We start from the raw sequence: 26532 nt of genomic DNA, 5'->3' as shown, positions 1-26532 counted from the left end.
ACTTTTGTCCCAGGGCTGATTTGGTTATTTATATTAACTTGACTCAATCTAGCTTGAGTTACCTCATAGAAGGGAACTTCAAGTGAAGAATTCCCTCCATTGGCTGGAAGGCATGTCTTGATTGCTAACTGATGTAGGAGGGCCCAGCCCACCATGGGCAGCACCATCCCTCTGGAGGTGGTGCTGGATTGTGTAAGAAAGTTAGCTGAGTGAGGCAGCAAGTAGAGGTTATCCATGGTTCTTGCCTTGAGTTCCTGCCATATATTTCCTCAGTGATGGACTGTTGCCTGGAAGTATAATCCCAATAAACTCTCTCCTCCTCAAGTTGATTCTGGTTGGGGTATTTTATCACAGCAACAGAATGAAACTGGAACAGAGCCAATGGTGAAGATTCAGTGGGAAGTCCCCTACATTCAGTTGTCCTCCTCTTTGTGTTTCATGAGTCTGAAAGTGTCCCTTGCCTTCCTGTGTCTGTTCTGACGTTGGCACTTCTGAAGAGTATAGGCTAACAGTTTTATGAAATGGCCCTCAATTGGGCTTTGTCTGGTATGTCCTTATATCCAGGTTTTGCAGAAAGACCATTAGCAACAATGTCTGAAAAACAAAGCTGTCTTTTCATTGTACCTAAGACAATGTATATATTTATTTTAAGAAGCTTCTATAGCAATATTTTTCCATATGTTTTTAAAATGGTCCTTAGTGTTACTTATTCCACCCTCATATCCCCTACTCTACACTGGTCTCCCATCCCCAGCACTAATTGAACTCTTCTTGATCCACTAGTTCTATTTAACTCTTTATACCATTGAGTTTTATTTCCCCTCCACAGGAATCACACCAAGGACCATTACTAATTTCTTGACCTCTAAGGATATTTCAAATGAAACACACATATCTGAATATTCAAAACTAATGTCCATAAATGAAAGAAAATACACAATGTTTGTCTTTGTGGATCTTAGCTACTAAATTCTTCATTTTAAAAATATCAGTGAAGAAAAGAGTCTGCCTTTAATGTTAAGGGTATTTTGTTCATTTGTTTGCTTGTTTTTTGTTTTTAAGGAATTTTTTGTGTGTGTGTGTAGTTTTGGTTTTTTTGTTTTGTTTTGTTTTTTGTTTAAGATGTTTTGTTTTGTTGTTTTTTATTTTTGTCCAAGATACAGACAGGTGGAAATTAACTAATTAACTTCTTTGGTGTCTATGTTTCTTATTCTGTGCAGACAGAGGACCTGGAAATAGTTAAAAAGTCAAGACCTGTGCTCCCTCACTGTCTAAAAGTTGTTATTGACACTGATGTGTAATGCATGCATCCATATGAGAGAAAGAAGAGAGAAGGGCACAAGTCAGAAGTATACCACCTGTCTTTGGGACTTTTCTATTGCTGTGAAGAGGCGTGACAAGGACACATTCAAAAAAAGAGTTTACTGAGGTTTATAGTTCCAGAGGGTGAGTCTACAGCCATCATGGAGGGTAGAATGGCAGCAGGCAGACATGGTGCTATGGCTGTAGCTGGAAGCTTACATCTGATCCACAAGCACAATGTAGAGAGAAAGCTAACTGAAAATCATGTGGGCTTCTGAAACCTCAAGGCCCACCCCCAGTTCCTCCAACAAGGCAACACATCTTAATCATTCTCAAACCTGGGAACAAGTATTCAGATATATGAGCCTATGAAAGCCATACTGCCCAGCACAGTTTTGCAAAGATAATACATGTATCAGGAATCACAACATTATAACTCCCTCCCCTCCATTAGATTCCCACCTTATACTCACTTCCATTCTCAGTTTTCTCAAGAGTAACCATTATCTGACATAGATTTTTGTCAATCTTTGAAATTTATTTTATTGAAGTTATAAAGTAGCTGCTCTATTATATTGATGTTATGATGATGAGATAATCTTACTCAACTACAAATTCAATTGCACAGTTATGTTCCTTCCTAGGCCACTATCTAGTTTTTTATTATTTTATTCATTTCTTCAGCAAGCACTTACTAAGAATAGAGACAAATGCTGGTAGTCTTTGACCTTCTGGCCTGTCCAAATATTCTTTACTTTAAACCCAGTAGAAGAGTAGTAATAATTGTCTACTATGTACCTGGCACTGTACCCAGTGGTAGCATATACTACACTGCCTCTCTTTATTCTCTCTCCAATCAACCTAATATATATTTATCTAAACTCTACAAACAATAAATATATTTCTTTAACATGCATAAAAATGTATATTTCATCCATGGCAGAACAGGCATTTAAGCTTGCATCGGTTTATATATGAAGCTCACTATAGGGTGTCACATGGAGATACTACTTCCCATCTCTTCAAACACACCTGAGTTTACCTGCTGTTTTGAATGACTAATGACTAGAGACAGCTTGTATTCATCCCCATGTCAACATTCTTATGATATGACAGGTCAGCCAGAAATGCCAGGTAATTAGTACTCCCCAGACAATCCTTGACCAAAGCAGGAAGAACCTGTTGGAAAATATCTGTTTCTCTACCCCTTACTCAGACAATTAATGGATATACATTCTATTAATAAGTAGCACCTTGGAGGGTCTAAAGTAAGACTGCCCACTTCCTCACAGTGGGTGCTTACCAATACATCCATTATGGAATCATCTCCTCTTGTTGGAGAATACATCCTCCCCTGTTGCTCATGTGGCTTCCTGAAACTTCCTTCTAATCCAAGAAATGGCACCAAAGTTCTCCCTCAAGGCCTGTCCCAAAAAAACTCAAATAAAGAAAGCTGTTTTCCTGCCAGCCACCCCTACTCCATAAAGACATCTAGTGCCTCAAAATGACCTTGGATTCTATGTAGCACATCAACCAGAAATTCTTTAGGCTACAGGTTTCTTTCTCTGACACAAAATGCCTCTCCTCTGGTGTTCCATGGCCAATCTGAAGGAGAAAAGAAGAATCCAGACAGCAGCATATTTCTCATCTCACGAGCAAGTGTCTGAGAAGGGATGATAATGATGAAGTTTGGTGTGTAGGTGGCAAATGGGTGGATAAAACAGGTGAGAGGAATCAGGCAGGACATTGGTCCAGTGGAGCTCACATACGTGGATGCCACAGTTTTGAATGGTGAATTTTAGCTGCTTAAGAGTAAATGCTTTGGGTTTAGAGAGATCTAACTTCAAAAACGGATTCCTCCTCCTCGACTGATTTTGTGACCCTTAGTAAGTAGTTTAACCTTATTGTCCTGCCTTTTGTTGTGTGAAAACATCAATTCCTCCAACCTCAGGGAGCTCTTATGTGTAATAAATTTGAAAAGAGTCTCATTGGTTATACTTTCATGAGACTGTCCCTCAGACTAGGGTTGGATGTTTTGATGATGATGCTTCTTTTGTATCACCTCTGCTTCTGTGGCAATTTTTACCACACTTGACAATTCACCTTTGAACTATATTATGAGTTCATGAGACAAATACTGTGAAAAAAAGGTTTACTTACCTCTGCCATGGAATTTCCTGATGGCCAGATTTGGAAAAATTTGGAAAGAGATGGATGGTTGTCCAGTGTTCACTTCTCCTCCAGCAGTGCGTTCAAAGTCAACTGTACTGCATTACCATATATCATGACAGAGATCTTCATCTTGAAGAAAGGGTGAAAATGGTGCTGTGTAACCACTGCCCAGTTGTCTGTGTGTGCTTTGCTTTGCACATGAGGCTATCACTTGGGGCCATTTGTGTGTCTAGAAGGCTAGAAGACTCTTGCATTAGCTAACAGATGTACTGCAGACTGCTTTTGAAACAGAGAAATGGTGATAAATGTTTCTTTTTTTTCCTTCAATTTTCTCTTGGGAAGAGTTTTCCATTGTTCAAATGATATTTTGAGGACTCCGCCCAGATTTATGATCTCAATGTTGCTTTCTTCTATTCTTTTGTCTTTTAAGGGACTGCTTATCTTATTTATTTTTATTGAGTCTTCTTTTTTATCTTTTGTATAGACTTGTGAACTACATTTTTTTACGTGAAACCTAGTGGATTTCTCCAGATAAATTAGATAACTTAATTGGCTCAGCCAGCTTGATTATTAGAATGTTTGCTAAATTCTAATTATTTAAGTTATAATGCATGGTAAGTCCCAACTGGTAGTACTTCACTGACTTTTGTATTTAGTTTTTTTCAGGAAAAAAGTTGCTACTTTAAATTATAAATAGTTCACATATAATTATACAGGACGCAAATCTGTGATTTTTGGTAATGTAATCTAATCTCATAGAAACAAGTAAATAAATTTATTTCATATTTCAAAATGTGAAAATACATGTACAGACCCTAATATCTTTCAGAACCAAAAACACTTGCTCAATATTGAGAGTGAAGATGTGATTATGTAGCTGGATTTTAGGGTTCAAATGCACAGCTGTCCTGCTTACTGGTTCAGACATCAGCATCCACATGGGTAACCTGGGTATGACTATAGTGTGCATCATAGGATAGCTATAAAGATTATACTTTGAGGCAGTAGACACTCTACACAGACTGTATTATGCATTGTAAACACTACAGTGTTATCTGTAAATCTAGGAAAATAGTCAGAAAATGGAAACTATAGTTACAGAAAGGTCTGGCTTGTCAGAGTATCAATCCATATGTTTTCATTTGAACAATACACCAAGTACCTTAGTTAGTCAAGAACAGTGTGAAGATGGTACTGGATTTTCTTGTAGGGCAGAAGCTGTGTATAAGCTGGAGATCAGCTGCGGAGAGGAAGAGACCTTCATTTCATGCACTAGGAGGTACTGGTCCTCTGGCTTAAGTAGGGCAGAAACTGAATCCTGGAGGAAATGAAGTGGACTGAGTTGAAGGGATTCACAGAAGGCAGAGGAAAAAAGCAGAGGAGTTAATAGAGATGGAGAAAATGAGTGGCTACCTTCTTTCAGCCATATAAAGCCTCCTTCTGTGGCATGTCCTCCCTCCCAACATAGAAGCATTTCCAACAGATGCTAACTGCAGTTGCATCTCTCACTGGCAGACCCAGCTACATAGAAGCCCACACATAGCATCATTGAAAGGGGAGTTTATAGAACACCTGGTCATTTTTTCCTTAGAAGCATCTCTGATCTCCAAGTTATTCCTCTCACTAGCTTGCAGTACCTTGCAGATGGAGGATGGTCCCTTGCAGCTTTCTAGGTTCTGTGCCAAGAAAATGTAAGACAAAACTAAGTTGTATTGGCTCTTCCATCAAACCATCTCTGTCTCTATCTCTATTATTGAGGACTAGGAACTAAAATACATGAGTAGTGATGACATGACATGTTCTTTAATGATATGTTTCTTTTATTTGTTTGTTTTGTTTTGTTGTTTCCTGTTTAGAGAACAAACGAAATCAATACATATTTTTGCAAATGGATGCTCTATCCCATGTATATTCAGGAAAGATGGGTGTTTCTTCAATAAAGTTCAAATATTCCACTACAAAGAAACCAAATTTGAATCAATAGAAAGAACCCTTTCTTCCTTTTGCTCAGCTGTTATGGTCATGTTTGAGTGGTTTGGAGCAGATTTGGATGTCAGCTCTGTCAAATGCTGCATGTAGGCCAAGCTTCCTGCTAGTTAACCAATCTAGCATGGGAAAGTCCTGCAGTGTGATATGATAAAGATATACTAAACTATAGAACAGAACCTTTCAATTCTCAGAAACTGACAAAACAGCCTGGGACTCTCTCCTGAGGCTCTATCCATCTATCAGGGCTGCTGGGCATTTATATTGGCTAGATGCCTGATACCAAGAAGCCTGATCCACCTGAATACACAGACTCTATGACAGCATTACTGCCAAAGTTGTGTTATCAGAGAAGGTGGAATCAAAACACTGCATTTAGACATTTTCTAATCTAATTTACCTGCTCTGGTGTATTAGTCAACTATAGTTGGAAAAACTGCTGCCTAGCTATCAAACTCCAAAGTATGAATGCCTTTAACAATGTATTTGCCCTTTGCTTTTTAATGTCTCTATCTTTTGAGAATTTCATATAATATATTTTGATCATATTCTTTCCTATCCCCCAACTAGTCACAGATCTGCCTTCCACTCCACTCCTACCCATCCAACTTGAGTCTCTCTCTCTCTCTCTCTCTCTCTCTCTCTCTCTCTCTCTCTCAAAAAAAAAAGACAAGACCACACACACACACACACACACACACACACACACACACACACACACAACAAGGAGTATGATTTATGTTGGTCAACCACTCCTGAGCATGATGCCTTCCCAGGAATGTGTCTGATATCCCTACTATTATGCTATTGAAGAAAACTGATTTTCCCTCTTCCATCAGCTGTGAATTGTAAATAGACTCTTGGCTAGGAGTATGACTTAGTGTCCACTTTGCCCTCTCCTTGATGAGATTTTGTCTGGCTGTAGCTTCTACGGGTCTTGTCCATGATGTCATAGTCTCTATTAGTTCATACATCAGCTCTGTTGTTTCTGGAAAATATTGTTTCCTGGAAGTCATCTCCCACCTCTCTCTTACAATCTTTCCATCTCCTCATATGCATAGATCTCTGAATCTTGAGGGGAGGGATGTGAAAAAGACATCTCACTTAGAGCTAAGTACTCCAAGGTCTCTCACTTTCTATACAGTATGGGTTTCTGTTAATTATCATCTACTTCAAGAAGCTTTTCTGATAAAGACTGAGTGATACACTCATGTATGAGTATAGAACTATGTCTTTTGGCGTAATTTTGTTGGTATGTTCATGTAACAGAATAATAATTGTAGGTTATCTCCTAGGACCCATGACCTATCTAGTCTCATGTTTTGGACTCATTAACAGTGTGGGATATAGGTTCCATAATAGGCTTCATGCCAGAGATGCAGGGATGGATCAACACAAACAAATCAATAAAAACAATCCATCACATAAACAGATAAATAGACATAAAACATACTATCATCCCATCAGATGCATAAACAGTCTATGACAAATTCCAACATCCCTTTGTGATAAAAGTCCTGGAGAGACTACAGATATGGAGGACATGTCTCAACATAACGAAGGCAATTCATAGAAAGTCCATAGCCAACATCATTCTAAACCAAGAGAAACTCAAAGCATTTCCACTAAAATCAGGAATAAGACAAAGATAGCCACTCTTCCCATACTTGTTCAATATATATTTTAGCTAGAGCAATCAAACAACTGAAAGAGATCAAGGGGATACAAATAGGAAAGGAAGAAGTATATGTATCTTCATTTGGTGATGATATGAGTCTATAAATAAGAGACCCTAAAGATTCCACCAGAAGAATCTTAGAACTGAAAACAATTTCAGCAAAGTAGTTGGATAGAAAATTAACACAAAATGTTAGTAGCCTTCCCATATACAAATGGCAAACATATTGAGAAAGAAATCAAGGGAAAAAAACCTCATATATATATATATATATATATATATATATATATATATATCTTGAAATAACTCTAACCAAGCAAGTGAAAACTTTGTATAGTAAAAACTTTAAGACTTTTGAAGAATACACCAGAAGTTGGAAAGACCTCCCATGCTCATGGATCAGTAGGATTAATAATGTGAAAATAGCCATCCTACTAAAAGCAGTCTACAGATTCAGTGCAATCCCCATTAAATTTGCAACACAATTGTTTACAGAAATTGAAGAACAATATTCAGCTTCATATGGAAACACACATACATACACACACACATACACATACACACAAAAAAAACCATGATAACTAAAACAATCCTGAATAATAAAAGAACTGCTAGAAGTATTACCATCCCAGATTTCAAGTTGTACTAAAGAGCTATAATAATAAAAATAGCATTGTATGGGAATAAAAACAGACACATTTATCAATGGCATCAAAATGAAGACCTGAACATAAATCCACACAACTACAAACACCTAGTCTTTTAAAAAGAAGCCAAAAATACACACCAGAGAAAATACAGCATCTTCAACAAATGATTCTGGTCAAACTGGACAGCTACACGTAAAAGAATAAAAATAGATCAATATTTATCACCTTGAACAAAACTCAACTCCAAACTGATCAAGGACTTCAAAAAACATGTCTTTTCTTTTTCTTGCTTATGATTATGGAGTTGGCTGGGTTCTTCTGCTTCAAGCTTCAGATTAATTGGGGTTGGCTATAGATACAACTTTGAGTTTGAATCCTGAAATTATTAGGAACCAGCATGGATCCTAAAGTTTTGCATGAACCAGCATTACTAAGACAGATTTTTCTCTGGGCTGATGGCAGAAACTCAAGAATTTAGACTTACAAATAATCACGTAGACTTCTGTCAGTTCATCAAATTCAATGGCCAACCTCACAGTCAAAGGATCGGGAATATGTCTTCCAGAATCTCAAAGGAGGCCTCCCAGTGTTGCCTGATGTACAATTATCAGGATGGCATGAAATTGTGATGTTGTTTCAGTCTATTATATTTCTGTAAAGCTGTGAAACCCCAGGAAGCAATTGTACCTTCCCCTTTCTCATTCACAAAACAGAGCATGAGAGTAATAATGGACACTATCCAAAGCTGTTGTGTAAATCAAACATTAGAGAATGCAATAGCACATAGCTGCATGTAAAGAATAATTTCATCCTTACAGAAGCTTTTATTTTGAAGCTTTGGTGTCTTTTAAACTCTTTTTGCCACCATTTCACAAAAAGTAACTCTCCCACCTCTTATTTTTAATTCATGGGTTCTTGTAGTATTTCTTCTCACTTCCAGGTCTGATTCAAGTCGCTATATTTGAGTATAAATGCAAAGGCAATGTGAATACCTTTTTACATAACCCTGTATTTAGACTGTGGAAAAGATAGTTGGAGTTCCAGATGTCAGATTTATTATTATGAAGCCTGTTTGTTAATAAGCTTCCTGGAAAATGTGCTTCCACATCAAACCTATAGCTGAAATTTGAGAGAGCTCTACAGGCCTGGTATTGACCTGTCATACCACCATATGAATTACTTCTACACTCAGCATCTTCCTGTGTCAGGTCAGAGTGAGGATCTTGGCCTCTAAAAGAAGAGGGATGGCTCACTGCCATGTGGAAGTAGAATGTGCAGGCTCTGAAAACAGGAAAACACTCCATTAAATTGAAGACAGTCTCTTGAGTTGTGCATGCATTCTGACCCTTCTTCTTCCCCCACAGAGAAGCCAGGCTCCCTGTTACCTGCAGACAAGTGAATAGAGAAGGCAAAAGAACAGAGTGCTATTCCATTCCGGTAGAAAATCCTAGAAAGTAGGAGGGCAGAAGACAGTCAGTGTCTATGACATGTTTCACAAATGAGAAAGTCTAACCCTATGCTGGGAGCATCTGCCAAGGAGGGGAATTAGTAAGCTTCAATTCAGTGCCCTGAAATAATGACCATAGTGGATCAATTATTTATTATCATATGTAGTTCTGTTCACCAAAAAAACTCTGAAACGAAAGAGCTAAAAACACAATCAAAACTACAAAACTGCTGAAAGAAATAAAGAAGATGTAAATAAGTGAATAAATGGAGAAATATCTGGTTTCCATAGATTCAAGATGTACTATTACCGAGAGGAGATATATATGTATATATTCCAAACTGCCTACATATTCAATGAAATCCTATGAAAATATTAGTGGTGAGTTTTGAAAAAACAGAAAAACAATTCTGGCTGTGTTATGGCCCAGACATGGACTACCTAACTAGCAACCATAAGGTCCTAGATTTTATCTCTGCTAATAAGAAAGCAAGAGAAAGGTGGATGGAAGGAGGGAAAGAAAGAGAAAGTCATATGCAATCTCAAAGGATCCTAAAGACCTGAATTTTACTCTTTAATTTCAATTTTGTATTTTATTTTTATGCATATGATTCTTCTGCCTACACGTATATCTGTGCACTACATGTGTGCCTCGTTGCTGTGGAGTCCAGAAGAGGGCATCAGATCCCCTAGAACTGGAGTTACAGATGATTGTGAGCTGCCATGTCAGTGTTAGGAATGGAACCCAGATCCTCTGCAGGAGCAATTAGAGCTCTTAGCCAATGATCCATCACTCCAGCCCCCTAAATAAAATGCTCTTGAAAGTAACAACGAAGTTGAAGTACTAATAGTTCCCAATCTCAAACCTTGCTATACCACATAATAAAAACCAAAATAGTCTCATGCTCATGTAAGGACACACACTGAAGCCCACAGAATAGAATCATCCCAGAAATAAACTGGCAAAGGTGCCAAGACTATTCACTGAGAATAACAGCCTTTTCAATAGTATGAGAAAGCTGTATATCCACATACAAAAGGATGGAGTTAGACCCTTCATTTATGCCATATATAGAAATTAACTCAAATGCATCAAAGCCCTGAACATAAGAGCCTCAGTTATGATGCTCTTAGAAGAAAAATAAAGGGACATTTTATGATATTGGGCTTGTCAATGATTTCTTGGATATGAAATCAATGGCATGAGCACCAAAAGAAGAAGAAGAAGAAGAAGAAGAAGAAGAAGAAGAAGAAGAAGAAGAAGAAGAAGAAGAAGAAGAAGAAGAAGAAGGATGAGAAAGAAACTACCTAAATTGTAAAAGGTAAAGATACTACCTAAATCGTAAAAGTTAGCCTTTAAAATATTTGCAAATCACGTTTGTGACAAGATGTCAAAAGAATTTAAAACTAAAGGCTTCCAGTCTTAGGAAACAAGATCAGCTGAGAAGTTGGCCAGGTGAGGTCGCTGTGGCTTGTTCTGTCTCTCTGATCTTCCAGCGTTCACCCCAATACCTGGCTCAGGTTTGATTTTATTAATAAAAACTTTTAAGATTCATGCTACAGGTAAGTACATTTTCTAGAAGCTTAAACATACTGGAGAGTGAGAACTCAAACTCCAGTTAGTACGTATAGTTTTATCTTCCAGTAATTTAGCATTTGTAAGATTCTTTCTCAATTAAGACAGCTAACATAAAGTCAGCCCTTTGTAGGAATGGTACCTACTTAGAGAGGCCAAGACACAACAAGAACTCTCAAAACAACAGAATGGTAGAGGTAGAGGGAAGCCAGACAGGCCCTCTCAGTACAGAAAAGATCCATAGACTCAGCAAGGTCATTTACCTGACAAAGGCTGCTTTGTTGCTGATGGCAGAGACTGGACTAGAACCCAGATGGCTGAACTCACAATCCAATGCTCTCTCTACAGTATAATCTCATTTTCTTTGCACTATGCAGCCTCAGCCTTGACATCACATAACCATTCTCTGTTCTGAAGGACCTTGCAACTCTCAGTTTGTGTTGCATAGCAGTATCACCAGCCTCGCCTGAGAGCTTGTTAGAAGTCCAGCGTCACATGTCCCACACCAGACCTGCTCAAGGGAAGTCTGTGTGCTGCAAGATGCCAGGGGCTTTGTGTGCAGAGCATACTGTAATGAGCACTACCTAACAATACTGGTTTTCAACGTTGGCTACTAATTGAAATCATCTGAGAGAGGTTTAAAACGGCCACTGCCTGGGGTTCCTGGTGGGGTCCTTCCTAAGCTGCTTTTGAGATAAGTCTGGGCAGAAAGGCCTTTGTAAGTGCCCAAAGACACCACGTCTCTGTAGTTGATTTCTAAAGTGCTAACAACAGTGAGAGCTTTTTTTTTCTTTATCAGGTTTTACTTTTATGGTATGGACTAGTATTCTTTATAACTGAACAACCTTCAGAAGACCCTTCTTGAGAGAAGTAGGATGAGGGGATATATGAAGCACCAACAATTTTCTAAATGTGGATTTTTGTTTTGTTTTTGTTTGTTTTGGCTTGGGTTATTTGTTTATTTGTTTGTTTTGGTTTTTTGAGACAGGGTTTCTCTGTGTAACAGCCCTGGCTGTTCTGGGACTCACTTTGTAAACCAGGCTGGCCTCGAACTCACAGAGATCCGCCTACCTCTGCATCCAAAGTGATGGGATTAAATGCATGTGCCACCATCACCTGGTCTCTAAATGTGTTTTTAAAAAAGATAAGAGTAAGTAATATAATTTGTACTGGAAAGGAAGTATCTAAGTTTCTGGAGTTGTGGGTGTGGCTTAATGTTATACCACTTACCTAACATATGTAAGGTCCTAGGTTCAATACCCACTATAGAAAAAAATAAAAAAATAAGCAAAAATGGCACTGCTCTATTACTTAAATCATTGGCATTACTGCATAATAAAATCCCACGAAGTAAAATTGTGGCAAATTATAACTATAACTAAAGAGTGAGACTCAATAAAACTGTAAGTTTTAGCAAGATAAATGGATTCAATAGGCCTTTTACCTGAACACAGTAGATAAGCTGTATATTCAAACACTCTTCTGAGTCCAGGCAAATGGCTCTCAGATTTTTTGTCCTAGAATGGAGAACCAGAAAAGCAGTATTTCCTTTAGGAAAGTAGAGCTTTCTTATTTTCAACCTGTTCATAAGACCTTCCTGTGGACCTTGCATTGCCTGTGAACCATGGCCTCACACACACTCCTAGGACGAAAGCAATACTTAATCTCACATTTCTCAGTGTCTTTTGTATGAAGTGTGTAGTCGTAATATAAAAACTGTTGTGGTACATTTGTGAAAGGAAAGATAATATTGTTTGAGTCTCTTCTGGGGCATGTGTCCTTTGTGGGTCCCAGGTTTGTCTAAGATATTACTTGAGGAAATGGACTTGTTGATCATCTTCTTTAAAGAGGCGAGGTAACTCAGAAAAAAAATAAATAAATTCTGTGTCCATATCTCTACATGGGTTTCTGCTGTTCTGTTACTGTGAAAGAATGGTTTAGAGGACCAGATGATCAGGTAAATGCTACAGACTCCTGCATGCTGGACTTGAACTTGCTCTCTGAGATGTTTGAACAAAATCATCAGATAAATATGCTCTATCATTGCCCCCATAGCACGTCTAGAAACACAATAAAGACCACAGAAGTACTCTTTATCCTGCAAATCGATCATTTCCCACATTTTATACTGTTTCTTTTTGTATAAAACAAAGGAACGAGCCTACCAATATGGATTTAAGGAAAAGGAAACATGTTTTTCCTTGAGAAATGTGTATGTGTATTTAAATTTGTATATATTGATCAAGTCTATATTCCTCACAGAAAGAATTCATTGATTTTCAGAAATAGCTTGGGGTGGGAAAGGGAGCCAGGAGTAAACCAAGGGCACAAGGTCTGGAGTGCTCTGACTTCAGCGTATGTGGGAGTTACATATGCTGCATTTTTATTAAATGCAAATGGAGGCCCAGAAGGCCCTGGTAGACTCAGATTTGGCATTTCCCGCAATTCTTCTGAGTAATGCTGCTGCTGCTGTTCCAAGGTCTCTCTTTGAGGGCAGGAAGAGAACTCCAACACTACGGCCACCCACAAGTTTTGCTGCACTTTGAAGTCAGGCAGAGAGCTTTACAAGTGAGGGAGGTGGTACCACCCACAGAGACGCAACCATCTAAGAAAGGGTCCTGGCTTCAGGGATGAGCATAAATAGGAATGTTTCTTATCATTTAGTATGTCTACAAGAGACAATTTCAACATTTGTGAAGATTTTTTGAAAATCCAGATTGATAGAACAAAAAAACCAAACAGGAATTAAAGTTTCACACTCTCAAAAGTAACGTTTTGTTGACCAAATTTAAAATTAATGTGCTGTGTCTTGTAGTTTTTAAGAGAAATCAAAGAATTTTGACCTTCAGCATTACATATTAACAGTTACTCACACATCATTTACTCAGTTGCTCGTTTTTGGATTCAGGATGATAACTTGTGCATATACTACCCATTTTGCTATTAACTTTTCAAATGTCACAACTGAGCAAATGTGATAGAACAAGGTGTTTCTTTTGTCTCAAAGGGGAAAAAAAGAAAAGCAAATTGTTTGAAGACAGCTGATATAGTACTTCCCATGTCCTACAAAATCTGAATTGTAGGCGTATTTTCCCTTAAGCATTTTGCTTTCAGCATATTGTGTGTTATGTCCCTACAGGACACACTCACATTCTTCGTATTGTATCACATGCCTAGTGAGCGGGGATGTCACCCTTGCCAGCTGTTACTGTCTGTCCAACCACTGCAGCTGACATGGAAGATGCTGTAATGCACTTTTTATATTGAAGGCAAACTTTACAATAGGTAAGAATAGGCCTTGCTTTCAAATTCTTTACCTAACAGCTGAGTGACATTGGGCAAGTTAAAGTTACTTGGCCTCTCTGAGTATGTCTCTCCTTCATACAAAAAGGAAATAATGCCATGTATCTCTAAGTCTAATTGTGAAAATCCAACATGGGAGAAACCATTGCTAATCATCTCACATATAGTAAGTGTTTAATCCATATTAATAGCTAGAAGCTCCCTTAAATCATTTATAGCCTGTCACATGTCTTTTTACTCCAGCCATTCTGAAGCAACCTGCTCACTTCAGTTAAACTACTACCTCTGATTTCTGACATGGTGGCTCAAGGGCTTCTTCCATTCTAAGACAGGATATAGAGGCAGATAGATTCATGCACCCGTTTTCATTCTGCGAATGGTCCTTTCTGAAACAGTCCTCACAACTCCACAGAGTGAAACCATGGTGGCCACAGATAGCCACCCTAACATTACATCCTTGAGTTAGTAACCAGTCCTCTACTATTCTCTCCCCAGTGTTTGTGATTTACTGTCTTAGTCCGTGTTCCATTGCTGTGAAGAGACACTATAACCATAGCAACTCATGTAAATGAAAGCATTTAATTGGGACTTGCTTACAGTTTCAGAGGTTTAGTCCATTGTCATCATGGCAGGAAGCTTGATGGCACACAAGTATGCATGATATGGTGCTGGAAAAGGAGCTGAGAGTTCTACATCTGGATCTAAGGCAACAGCAAGAGAGAGACACTGGGCCTGACTTGAGCTTTTGAAACACCAAGCCCAGCCCCAGTGACAAATTTCCACCAACAAAGTCATACCTCCTCCAACAAGGCCACACCTCCTAATGCTTCTCAAGTAGTGCCACTCTCTATTGACCAAGCATTCAAATATATGAGCCTTCCAGGGCCATTCCTATTCAAACCACCATACTTACTAAAAGAAACTACACTACTATTGGGGGAACCCAGGCTAAAATGTGAGGATAACATGTGAAAGATCTGAAGAACAGCATTAAATTCTACCTACTACCAGTTAATTAGATGATTGAACTTTGTCTCATGAATCATGGGGTACTCCCTTCCCCTAAAAACAGTTTTTCATTAAATGAATAAAGTAATGAACTGAGATATTTCCATAGTCGTCAATGATGCCTAGTCAGTGAAGCAGCAGTCTTCACATAAATAAGAGTTAATACCCAAGAACAACTTTCCATTTCAAACTAGCTTTAACCTCAAGCTGGTCTGGGTGACCTCAGCCCACCTGCCTTGTGTTGCAAGCTGGAAGAACAAGTCCATAGGAAGTTGGAGAGTGAATAGGAAGCCTGCTTCAAGATTAGTTTCCATGTTCAGTGACTCTGTCGGTATCAGAGTGATGTAGGGAACAGAGTAGAGTTTTTTCAATGTAGCATGAAATCTCTATTTCTACAAAGTTTACATGACTTCCTTTAAAATATTCTACTTTCTTGGAATTTGTGCAAAATATGACTTTATATTTAGTTAATAAATGATTGGTTTATTTTGGATCCCACATCATTACCAGTACTATATAATTTGTTGAGGCGTTTTTCTTGTTTTGTTGTGTTTTTTTGGGGGGGGTTGTTGTTGTTTGTTTTTTGGCTAGAAATCTTCATGATACCTCCACTCTGAGATGTTCCGCCCAAACCGTCTTATTTTCCAGGAATAGTGTTCAAGTCTCATCCAATTGCCCCAGCCCAATTTGTCCAGTGGGGAAAATGTAGAAAATAGATGTTATAGTTCAAAATCCAACTGAGAATTCACATCTTTCTGAGAGAGTGCCGGTGGTTGATCTGTCTGGTTTTGTTGTGACTACAGACCCAGATGTTTTTAGCCACTTGACTGACAGGTGAACTGATTCTCCACATATAGGATCAGAATTCAGGTATGGAGTTTAAAGGTAGATGCATCCTAAAAGCACCTTTTTTTTTTTTTCTTGAGTCACAGGAATTTTTGCTTTCTGACCTCCTGATAAATATTTAGTGTGACAATATGAAGCACATTCTTGAGGTACAGAGAAGATGTTGTTTTTGAAAAGGAAATGTAAGGTCTTATTAGGGCAAAGCTGTTAATTACACACTTCATTATTGTCAAGGTTAATACAGACAGTGAGAATAGAGGCACTTTTTCATCCCTTCCCCAGGAACAAGGGGAGACAGCTGTTCTCCCGGACAGATCCATTAGCGCTTATCACCAGCCAACAGCCTGCACAAGCAGCACCATGAAATATGGCCACTGTCACCAGGAGCCAGAACAGATGCTAGCCGGTCCAGGTTACAGCAGAAAGACAATGAGAACCCCAGCTTCAGATGCAAATAGATTGCCTGGCATTGATTTTGAATGCTTGGAGTTTCCACAGCATAAAATTCACTGATACTCTTGTAGTTATTGTATTATTGATCTCTCTGAAATTGCACAAATCTCACTTAAAATAAACATCAGATGCTGAGTATAATAAATAGCAGTCCTTCTGTGTGATGCCTGGTTAAGCCACGTTGAACAATTCTCCATGTTTGGATTTCATTATTGTTGTTTTGATGGTTATGATTCCGTAAGGGAAACGAAAGTCAGCAAAAGTAATGTGGCTTGGGTTCTCATTTAACTGGATGTGCTGATCAAAAAGGCTTCTGTTGTTTTATTTCTGTGTGTGAGAGAGAGAATGTGCTGGAAAGCTGTTTGGAACAAACATTTACACTTTGTGAGCCTCCTGCTTATTAACAATGAATAGGAGTTCAAGTACAACAACAGCATGTGTTTCTGTTAAGAATGATTTGCATACTTGGTCAAAATCATTTTTAAATTCTGAAAAATAATACCCAAGAAAAGAAAAGCCCTTAGTTAGAGCATGCTTTACGTTTCTTGCTTGTTTCATTTGCTTTAATTTGTGTTCTTCCCATGATTAAGTTAATTTTTTTCCTTTCAAATATCAACAACCACACATTCACTTTGCTTGGACCTAGGTTTTATTTATCTGCAACACTAAGGATTATTACAGCTTCATAGCAAGACTATGCTAAGAAAGCAAGCAGACCTGAAATGGCATGCTGGCCTGACTGGGGGAGCCTAAGAGCAAGTGTGAGATCTTTAAGATCACCATTTGCTAAATCGTAAAGTGTATGTCACCTTCATAATGAATGAGAAAGTGTTAAACAGTACAGCTCCCCAAACCAATGCAACACACAAACACACACATACACACACACACACACACACACACACACACACACACACACACACACACACACACAGAGCCATGCCACACCTGTGTGAGCTTCTGAGCAGTTCAGCATCTCAGGTTCTCTCCAAGAGAACCTATTGAATCTGAATCTTCCTTCCCAGCTCCTTGGGCTGACTTGTATAAACACTACTGTCTGAGAAACCAGAGCCTGAATCCTCCCACTGAGGAAGGGCCTCTGTCAGTTTTTACTGTATTTCTAGTTTCCTTTCTTTTCACGTCCATCTTTCTATTTAAATCTTGAAAGTCTAGGTGCATTAATTTTCTGATTCATACATTTTTAAGAAGGGGCTGATGATGTTTTTTTGTTCTAATGAAGAGTATTTGTTTTATGTAGCAAATATAGTTAATGTGAAATGCATCTTCCTCTTAAATTTAAGAAATTTGGAGTTTGCATCTTAAGTTACTAATAGTTTTATTTGCTGCTTATATCCTATTTTGTCCCATATATGCAGCTGCAGCCAAATTCTATTGTTTGTAGCTTCCTTCTTTCCCAAATATTCAGCTTAGCTTAAAATTTTGCTGAGGAGATAGTTAAATAAGAAGAATTTATAGTACTTAGCTAGTGCTTTCTATTACAGGAATCATTTCAACCAATTTATATTATGTAATTTATATATTATTAAATGTAAACAATTGTGATCTTAATCCTAAAAGAAAAGTATTGATTTTTACTATTTCATAGATTAAGAAGTCATGCCCACAAAAGTTTAAACAATTTTCCTGGTATCATACAGTTTATAAGTACAAGTCCAAGTTTTAAAGTAAAAAGCAAAAAAAAATACACATTTTTTTAAGTGTTGTATAACTTTGCATAGGGAGATGTAAATAAACATCTGTTCATATAAGGTACCAACTACAAACCAAGGAAATCATTCTACCCATGTCTAGCTTGGTAAACCAGTGAATCTAACTGGGTTACTTATAGTGTAGGTGTGGGGCTATACACAAGTGCGGGGTCAAATGTAGGCAACCAAAGAAGACTTTCCCCACCCCAGTGACTGCTAACTGCCTATCCTCAGAGATGGGGTTCGGCCTCCTATGCTGCCTTGTGTATAGAACTCCAAGCCTTCCATAAGTGGGCCCAGCCTGAGATTCTCATGTGGGTAACCACAGCTGCTTGGGCTTCAAAAAGGTAGTGTCCATGTATCCATACATGGAGAACAGAGTTCCACAACAAGAGGCTTTTCTTATCCTTTTCTTCAAGTAACATTTCTCTCATAGCACTCTTTTTTTTTTTAATTTTTATTTTGCAATACAATTCAGTTCTACATATCAGCCACAGATTCCCTTGTTCTCCCCCCTCCCCCCCCCCACCTTCCCCCCAGCCCGCCCCCCATTCCAATCTCCTCCAGGGCAAAGCCTTCCCCACAGACTGAGATCAACCTGGTGGACTCAGTCCAGGTAGGTCCAGTCCCCTCCTCCCAGGCCGAGCCAAGGGACCCTGCATAGGCCCCAGGTTTCAAACAGCCGACTCATGCAGTGAGCACAGGACCCGGTGCCACTGCCTGGATGTCTCCCAAACAGATCAGGCCAATCAACTGTCTCACCCACTCAGAGGGCCTGATCCAGTTGGTGACCCCTCAGCCATTGGTTCATATTTCATGTGTTTCCGTTTGTTTGGCTATTTGTCTCTGTGCTTTATCCGACCTTGGTCTCAACAATTCTCGCTCATATAAACCCTCCTCATTCTCGTTAATTGGACTCCCAGAGATCCACCTGGGGCCTAGTCATGGATCTCTGCATCCAGATGCCTCAGTAGTTGGATGAGGTTTCTAGCACGACAATTAGGGTGTTTGGCCATCCCATCACCAGAGTAGGTCAGTTCGGACTGTCTCTCGACCATTGCCAGCAGTCTGTTGTGGGGGTATCTTTGTGGATTTCTGTGGGCCTCTCTAGCACTTTGTTTCTTCCTATTCTCATGTGGTCTTCATTTACCATGGTCTCCTATTCCTTGTTCTCCCTCTCTGTTGTTGATCCAGCTGGGATCTCCCACTCACCCAAGCTCTCTTTCCCTCGACCCTTGCCCTTCACTACCCCCACTCATGATTACTCCTTTTACATCAGCAAGCAGATGGAATTCCATTCATTGCATTACTCCCTAAATTTGTATGGAAAGTAAGCATTTCTCTAGATACGGTGGCAAGTACATAGAAATAGCAGACTTGGCAGTCCTGAGGCCATAGGTTAACTGTATGCAGCAGCAATGATCTCTATTATCCCACAGAAATCCATTATACTAAGGGGGTACAGGAAAAGTACATCAGTTGGAAATGTAGGAAAGCAGGAGATTACAGACAAGTAGGAGAGGAAGTTAGAAAGAACAACGTGGTACCAGATTAGCTTCAGAAATATAAACATGCCTTAATACACATAGAGATGGATAGATATTTAGGTATGCCTGTGTTAGTATACAAATGTAGATTCTCTAGTTCTGCTCACTGGGAGGGCCTGGAAGAAGTAATACCTCAGTAGTGACAAAGAACACTCATAATCCCAATTTTTAATGCCTTATACCATTGTCAGAAAATTGAAGGATGGCTTCTTGGAGAAATGACTATTAAAGCTACCGAGGAAGAGAAAAAGCAGGATAAAAGCATAGCACTTTATGCTTATGGAGAATAGTGCAGTGCTTTACAGTAATAGGAAGAGAGATTCTCACCAACATGAAAGAACCTCTTGTGACAAAAGCCCCAACTGTTTGGATGACAATGCAAATGGCACAGAATTAGATCACAACACAAAGGACTTAATAAACGCCTGTGAGTCCATCATTCTGATACAAACAAGTGACTCACTGAATAAAAAAATAAATAAAGGCAATGCATAAGTGTCCTACACAACTCCAATGCTTTATACAGATATGCCTTGTGCAAAGAGGTGGAGCTTAACCCCTCCTGCCAACCCTCCCACCACGGTGGGCTGCATTTTGTGTCTTGCTAGTGGACGGAAGGAAGGAATTGTGAGGTAGAGCCTAAGTGACCAAGGTAACATTATCAGTAAGAAGCCATGTTGACAGTGTGCCCCAGATACATGTGATGAAATTGGTACTTTACAGACTTCCTCCCCAAAACTTATTACACAAGTTTAACCATAAGGAAAATATCAGACAAATCCAACTGAGGGACATTCTGAAAACATCTGTTCATTCATTCATTCATTCCTCAAAACTGCCAAGGTCATCAGCAACAAGGAAAGTCCCAGAAACTGTCAAAGAGACTCAGAAGACATAATCAATAAATATTTATTTCTCATGGGTGGGACCAGAGCCCTAGGAGGAAGCTTGTTAGGATAAGGGCGGCATTTCATTTACAGTAATGCCAGATGTTAATACATGCAACACTGGGTGAGGGGGTATTTGGGAATGTTCTGCCCAGTCTCTGAAATGTCACCGTTAAAACTAGAATAAGTTTATTTAAAAGGAAATAAGTAAAAAGAATTTAATCTAAGACTTTTGACAGAAAAAAAATCCCTGTGTTTCAGCATGAAGTTTGAGGCACTTATCTGCGGCTCCCAAGCTCTGGGACAATTTGGTCTTCTCCCTACACCTAGAGCTTTCCTGTTGTACTAACCATGATGATTTTGAACTCCTTGCTACTTGCTCAAAAGTATTTTTCTCTTAAATCTTGATAGCCACTCTTTGTTCTTTGTTCTTTTATCCACCCCCACATATACTTCACTGCAAATCGTGTAATGACAAGCCAAGACACAGCTGACTGGTTCTGTAAGTGACTTGCTGTTTCTTTCTGTTCAGAACCTCGTATTCCGGTGTTATTTAGGTTTATTAAAGGGAACAGTTTGTCACTAAGAGCCAGGCACAGTCACAACATTACCAAGCAAAATCCCAAATTCAAAGATGGTAGCACCCAGGTGTGGCCACTGCAAGGATTGTGGTTCAATACTTAATAATATCACATTGGATTGCAAACTAAACCAAGTAATTAATCCCCATGTTGTTCCGTAGTCACAGTTTCAAAAAGTCTTCTAGAATCTTCCATGAAGTTTTATAGTATCAGTTACAATTTTCTACCTGTGTTTATATTTAAGTGGCGATGCTTATTGGTTTTATAAATCATTTGAATAGTGGATTTTAAAATAACAAATCTGTTTTTTAAAAAAAAACAAATGTTATACACTGTTAAAATTTATATTCATCAGTTCATTGTTAGAAGGTGCCCTTGAGTTGAAATTACTACTAATATGACATATATCTCCAAACTGTCTTCTATCAGCCATAGCCAATGAGGCTTTTTTTGCAGTGGACAGTGGTTACTACAGAGACTCATACTGATTAAAATGCTGAGAATAACTGACTGCTGATTGCTCAGCCCCAAACAGGCTATCTATATCGCCCACTTTAAGACCCAGAGAACATCACAGAAAAAGGAGAGGAGAGATTGTAAAGGATGGAGGATAAGGAGGAGTTCTGTGGAATGCTATCTTCTGGATATGACATGGCCAATCCAGCGCTGAATACATAGCAGCTATGGCAACACACACAAAAATAAGACATGAATAGGTGAAGGGCTAGTTGTGAGGAAGGAAAGTTTGTAGGAGTGGGAGGGGACAAGAGAGGGAAACAGGGTGAGTATATTTGCAATATATATATGTGTGTGTGTGTGTGTGTGTGTGTGTATGTGTGTGTATGTAATTATCAAAGCTTAAATTAAAAGTAATTCTAAAAGAAGGTGAATGTTTGTTTTTTTATCTGCAAAACAACATGAAAATACTTCTCTCTAGTCTAATGCAACAACTAAGCACAAATTAGCAAGCCCAGATTACTGTTGAATATTTGAGTATTTTTCCAGTGAAGTCAGGCAACAATTGTTTCTTTACTTTTTTTTTTAACTAAAAAGTTCCTCTCATGTTTTCTTCTGTGGTTTAAACTCGATGAAATAGAGGCAACTGTACTCTAACAATTATAAAGCCAGACATATTTTCTTAACAGTATTCCTCCTATTATTCCTAGACAATCGTCAGAGGAAATAAATCCTGCAAGGAAACCTCTATTAACGGCCTACTAGAGGATTTTGACAACATCTCTGTGACTCGCTCCAATTCCCTAAGGAAAGAAAGCCCACCCACCCCAGATCAAGGAGCCACTAGCCGTGTTCAAGGCCATTCAGAAGAAAACGGCTTCATCACCTTCTCACAATATTCCAGTGAATCCGATACTACGGCTGACTATACAACTGAAAAGTACAGAGAACGGAGTCTCTATGGAGACGACCTGGATCTGTACTATAAAGGCAGCCATGCGGCCAAGCAAAATGGGCATGTCATGAAGATGAAACATGGAGACGCTTACTATCCTGAGATGAAGCCTTTGAAAACTGACCTGGCCAGATTTCCTGTCGACTATCACACACACTTGGACTCACTGAGCAAACCTCGTGAATATGGTGACCTTAAGTGGGGTTATCAGCGAGCCTCTAGTAGCTCCCCTCTGGATTACTCATTCCAACTCACGCCTTCTAGAACTGCAGGGACCAGCAGGGGCTCCAAGGAGAGTCTGGCATACAGTGAAAGTGATTGGGGACCCAGCCTTGATGACTATGACAGGAGGCCAAAGTCATCATACCTGCATCAGACAAGCCCTCAGCCAGCCATGAGACAGAGATCCAAGTCAGGCTCAGGGCTTCAGGAACCCATGATGCCATTTGGAGCAAGTGCATTTAAAACCCATCCTCAAGGACACTCATACAACTCCTACACCTACCCTCGCTTGTCCGAGCCCACAATGTGCATTCCAAAGGTAAGGTCCACTGCCTCTTCTCCATAAGTGGCTGATGATGCTGAGGAAGTTCTAGTTGGCCAGTCTGGAGAGCATGCTGCTTTTGCAGTGAGAATCCGTATCCAAATCCTACCTTATTTTCCCATGAGTCCCATAATCAAAGGCTTTACAACAAGGTCCATATGTCATTATAATCAAAATTTATGTTTTGATATCTACTACAGGATTTCTGATTAAAACAAAGGAAATTTGTATTTAATTGAACAACTTTCTGACTTACTAACAATAAATGCAGTCTGATCACATTTACTAAGTTCTGTGTTGAGGGGTAAACAACTGTAGGTCCTTACAGGGAATAGACCCAATTCTTTAAAGTTTATGTGGATATATAAAAAAGAAAAAGAAATATTCAATTCAAGGGACAGTTTTTTCATAAAAGTGTGCTCTTTTACTCAATTTTTTGAATTCTTAATAACACTTTTTATATGAACATTTTCAGTAATATATAGCAACTAATTCCTGGACTACTATGTATATGTTTTTTTTTTCATAGTGCTAGGAGTCAATCATAGAATTATAGGTATGCTAGGCACGCACTCCATCAGTGAGCCATCCTGTGCCCCAAAGTATACTCTTTTAAATAAGGCTGGTATAAATTTTATTTGAAAATTGACAGGTCCACCATATCCCACACTTTGAAGAAGGCTGTGGGAGAAGTACTGATCCATGGTTAAAAGTACACCATTCCATGAGCATGTAAGCCACTTAGCAATAGCCCAGAGAGTGGTTGATTTGTCCATGGTAACATACAAATGACTTGGCACCCTACCTGTACAACTGAAGCAGAAAAGAAGGATTTGAGGATGTATTGTGGATCCCCTTGAGTCTCAAGCCAGTCTGAGTGGGGTCATGAGAACTACCAGGAACATCACCTACATTTGTACCAATGCTTTCTCTTCAGCAGATTGTCTATTAACACAAGCAACCCTGCAGGGCCAGCCTGCCTGCAGCCATCTGCTTTATCAACTGTAGTCAAATTTTTCCTTTGTTTATTATCTAAGATGTTAAAGAGAAGTTGTTTGGGCAAAGAGGAAATGACTTAAGCTACACCTTTTTTTAATTTTATTTTATAATTAATTTAATTTTACATATCAGCCACGGATTCCCCTGTCCTCTCTCCTCCCACCCCCCAGGCTTCCCCCCAACTCACCTCCCATTCCCACCTCTTCCAAGGCAAGGTCTCCCCTGGGGATTCAGCTCAGCCTGGTAGATTCTGTTGAGGCAGGTCCAGTCCCCTCCTCCCTACACCAAAGCTGAGAAAAATGTCTCAGCATAGGCCCTAGGTTCCAAGAATCCAGCTCATGCACTAAGGACAGGTCCTGGTCCCACTGCCTGGGGGCCTCCTAGATAGTTCAAGTTAATCAATTGTCTCACTTATCCAGAGGGCCTAGTCCAGTTCCATGGGGGCTCCTCAATTATTGGTTCATAGTTATGTATTTCCACTAATTTGACTATTTGTCCATGTGCTTTTTCCAATCATGGTCTCAATATCTCTTGCTCATATAATCCCTCCTATCTCTCACTGGTTGGACTCCTGGAGCTCTACCTGGGGCTTGGCCATGGATCTCTGCATCTGCTTTCATCAGTCACTGGATGAGAGTTCTATCATAACAATTAGGGTATTTGGCCATCCGATCACTAGAGTAGGTCAGCTCGGGCTTTCTCTTGACCATTGCCAGTAGTCTATTGTGGAGGTATCTTTGTGGATTTCTGGGGACCTCTCTAGCACTCTGTTTCTTCCTATTCCCATGGGGGTCTTCATTTATCATGGTATCTCTTTTCTTGTTCTCCCACCCTGTTCCTGATCCAGCTGGGACCTCCTGTACCCCTAAGCTCTCTTTCTCCCAACCCTTGCCCTCCATTACCACCACCCCCCCTCAAGTCCAGTTTGTTCATGTAGATCTCATCCATTTCTCTATCATTGGGCGATTCCTATGTCTTTCTTAGGGTCCTCTTTACTAGGTAGCCTCCCTAGAGTTGTAAGTTCCTGTCTGGTTATCCTTTGCTTTACATCTAGTATCCACTTATGAGTGAGTACATACCATGTTTGTCTTTCTTAGTCTGGGTTGCCTCACTCAGGATGATTTTTTCTAGTTTCATCCATTTGCCTGCAAACCTCATGATGTCACTGTTTTTCTCTGCTGAGTAGTACTCCATTGTGTATATGTACCACATTTTATTTATCCATCCTTCAGTTGAAGGGTATCTAGGTTGTTTTCAGGTTATGGCTATTACAAATAATGCTGCTATGAACATAGTTGACAGTTACTCTGAACCTGATAGAAGAGAAAGTAGGAAGTAGTCTTGAACACATTGGCACCAGAGATCACTTCCTAAATATAACACCAGTAGCACAGACACTGAGAGAAACAATTAATAAATGAACCTCTTAAAACAGAGAAGCTTTTGTAGAGCAAAGGACATGGTCAACAAGACAAAACAACAGCCTATAGAATGGGAAAAGATCTTTACCAACCCCACATCTGATAGAGGGCTGATATCCAGAATATATAAAGAACTCAAGAAATTAGACTTCAAAATAGCCAACAGTCCAATTAAAAAATGGGCTATAGAGCTAAACAGAGAATTCTCAATAGAAGCTCAAATGGCTGAAAGACATTTAAGGAATTGCTCAACATCCTTAATCATCAGGGAAATTTTTGCAAATCAAAATGACTCTGAGATACCATCTTACACCTGTCAGAATGGCTAAGATCAAAAGCACTGAAGATAGCTTATGCTGGAGAGGATGTGGAGCAAGGGGAACACTCCTACACTCTTGGTGGGAATGCAATCTTGTACAACCACTTTGGAAATCAATATGGCAATTTCTTAGAAAATTGGGAATCAATCTCCCTCAAGACCCAGCTATACCACTCTTGGGCATATACCCAAGGAAATCTCAATCATACCACAAGCTACACCTTAGAAGAAGTAAAGGACCTGTTATTTTAGTTCCCAAGATAAGAAATTAGAAGTGCATCCTGAGAAAAGAAGGCATGAAATAGATACCTCCAGTTAAAATTTAAATGAGCATAATGTTTTTAATTTCACCACGTTAAATGTTTTTGAATGACCATGGTTAGGGTATCATAAACACTTTTACTTCATTCTTCCCACTGCAATTGCTGGACCTAGGTCTTAAAAGTCAATAGCCAACAGCCAAACCCACATAGCACCTATATATGTATCTTGATACTGGACATAATGAGCACAATTCTAGCACAGACCACTTTTTATGAGTACAATGAAGAGAGAGCCCCTTCACAGTTCTAGAATCAAATAAGCAAGTCAATATGTTGCATTGCTGAGTCAAGTCACATGCTTAGAATTCAGTTAAAGAATGTGCTGGACATGGAACACATTCCTATAATCTCAGTACTCAGCAAGCTGTAG

The 26532-nt window shown here is 39.2% G+C and overlaps 1 protein-coding gene across 1 annotated transcript in view; it reads left to right on the top strand.

Moving 5' to 3' along the window:
• Pak5 (p21 (RAC1) activated kinase 5) overlaps positions 1-26532 on the top strand; it is a 286737-nt gene that overhangs the window by 226876 nt on the left and 33329 nt on the right. Inside the window, exon 5 of the mRNA XM_059261501.1 lies at positions 22312-23097. Coding sequence (XP_059117484.1) covers positions 22312-23097 — 786 coding nt within the window. The remainder of the gene's footprint in view (positions 1-22311; positions 23098-26532) is intronic.

Source organism: Peromyscus eremicus, chromosome 4 (assembly GCF_949786415.1).
Source record: "Peromyscus eremicus chromosome 4, PerEre_H2_v1, whole genome shotgun sequence".
NCBI classification, from domain to species: domain Eukaryota; kingdom Metazoa; phylum Chordata; class Mammalia; order Rodentia; family Cricetidae; genus Peromyscus; species Peromyscus eremicus.
Note: the sequence above shows the minus strand (reverse complement) of the source record. Positions and strands in the feature narration are given on the sequence as shown.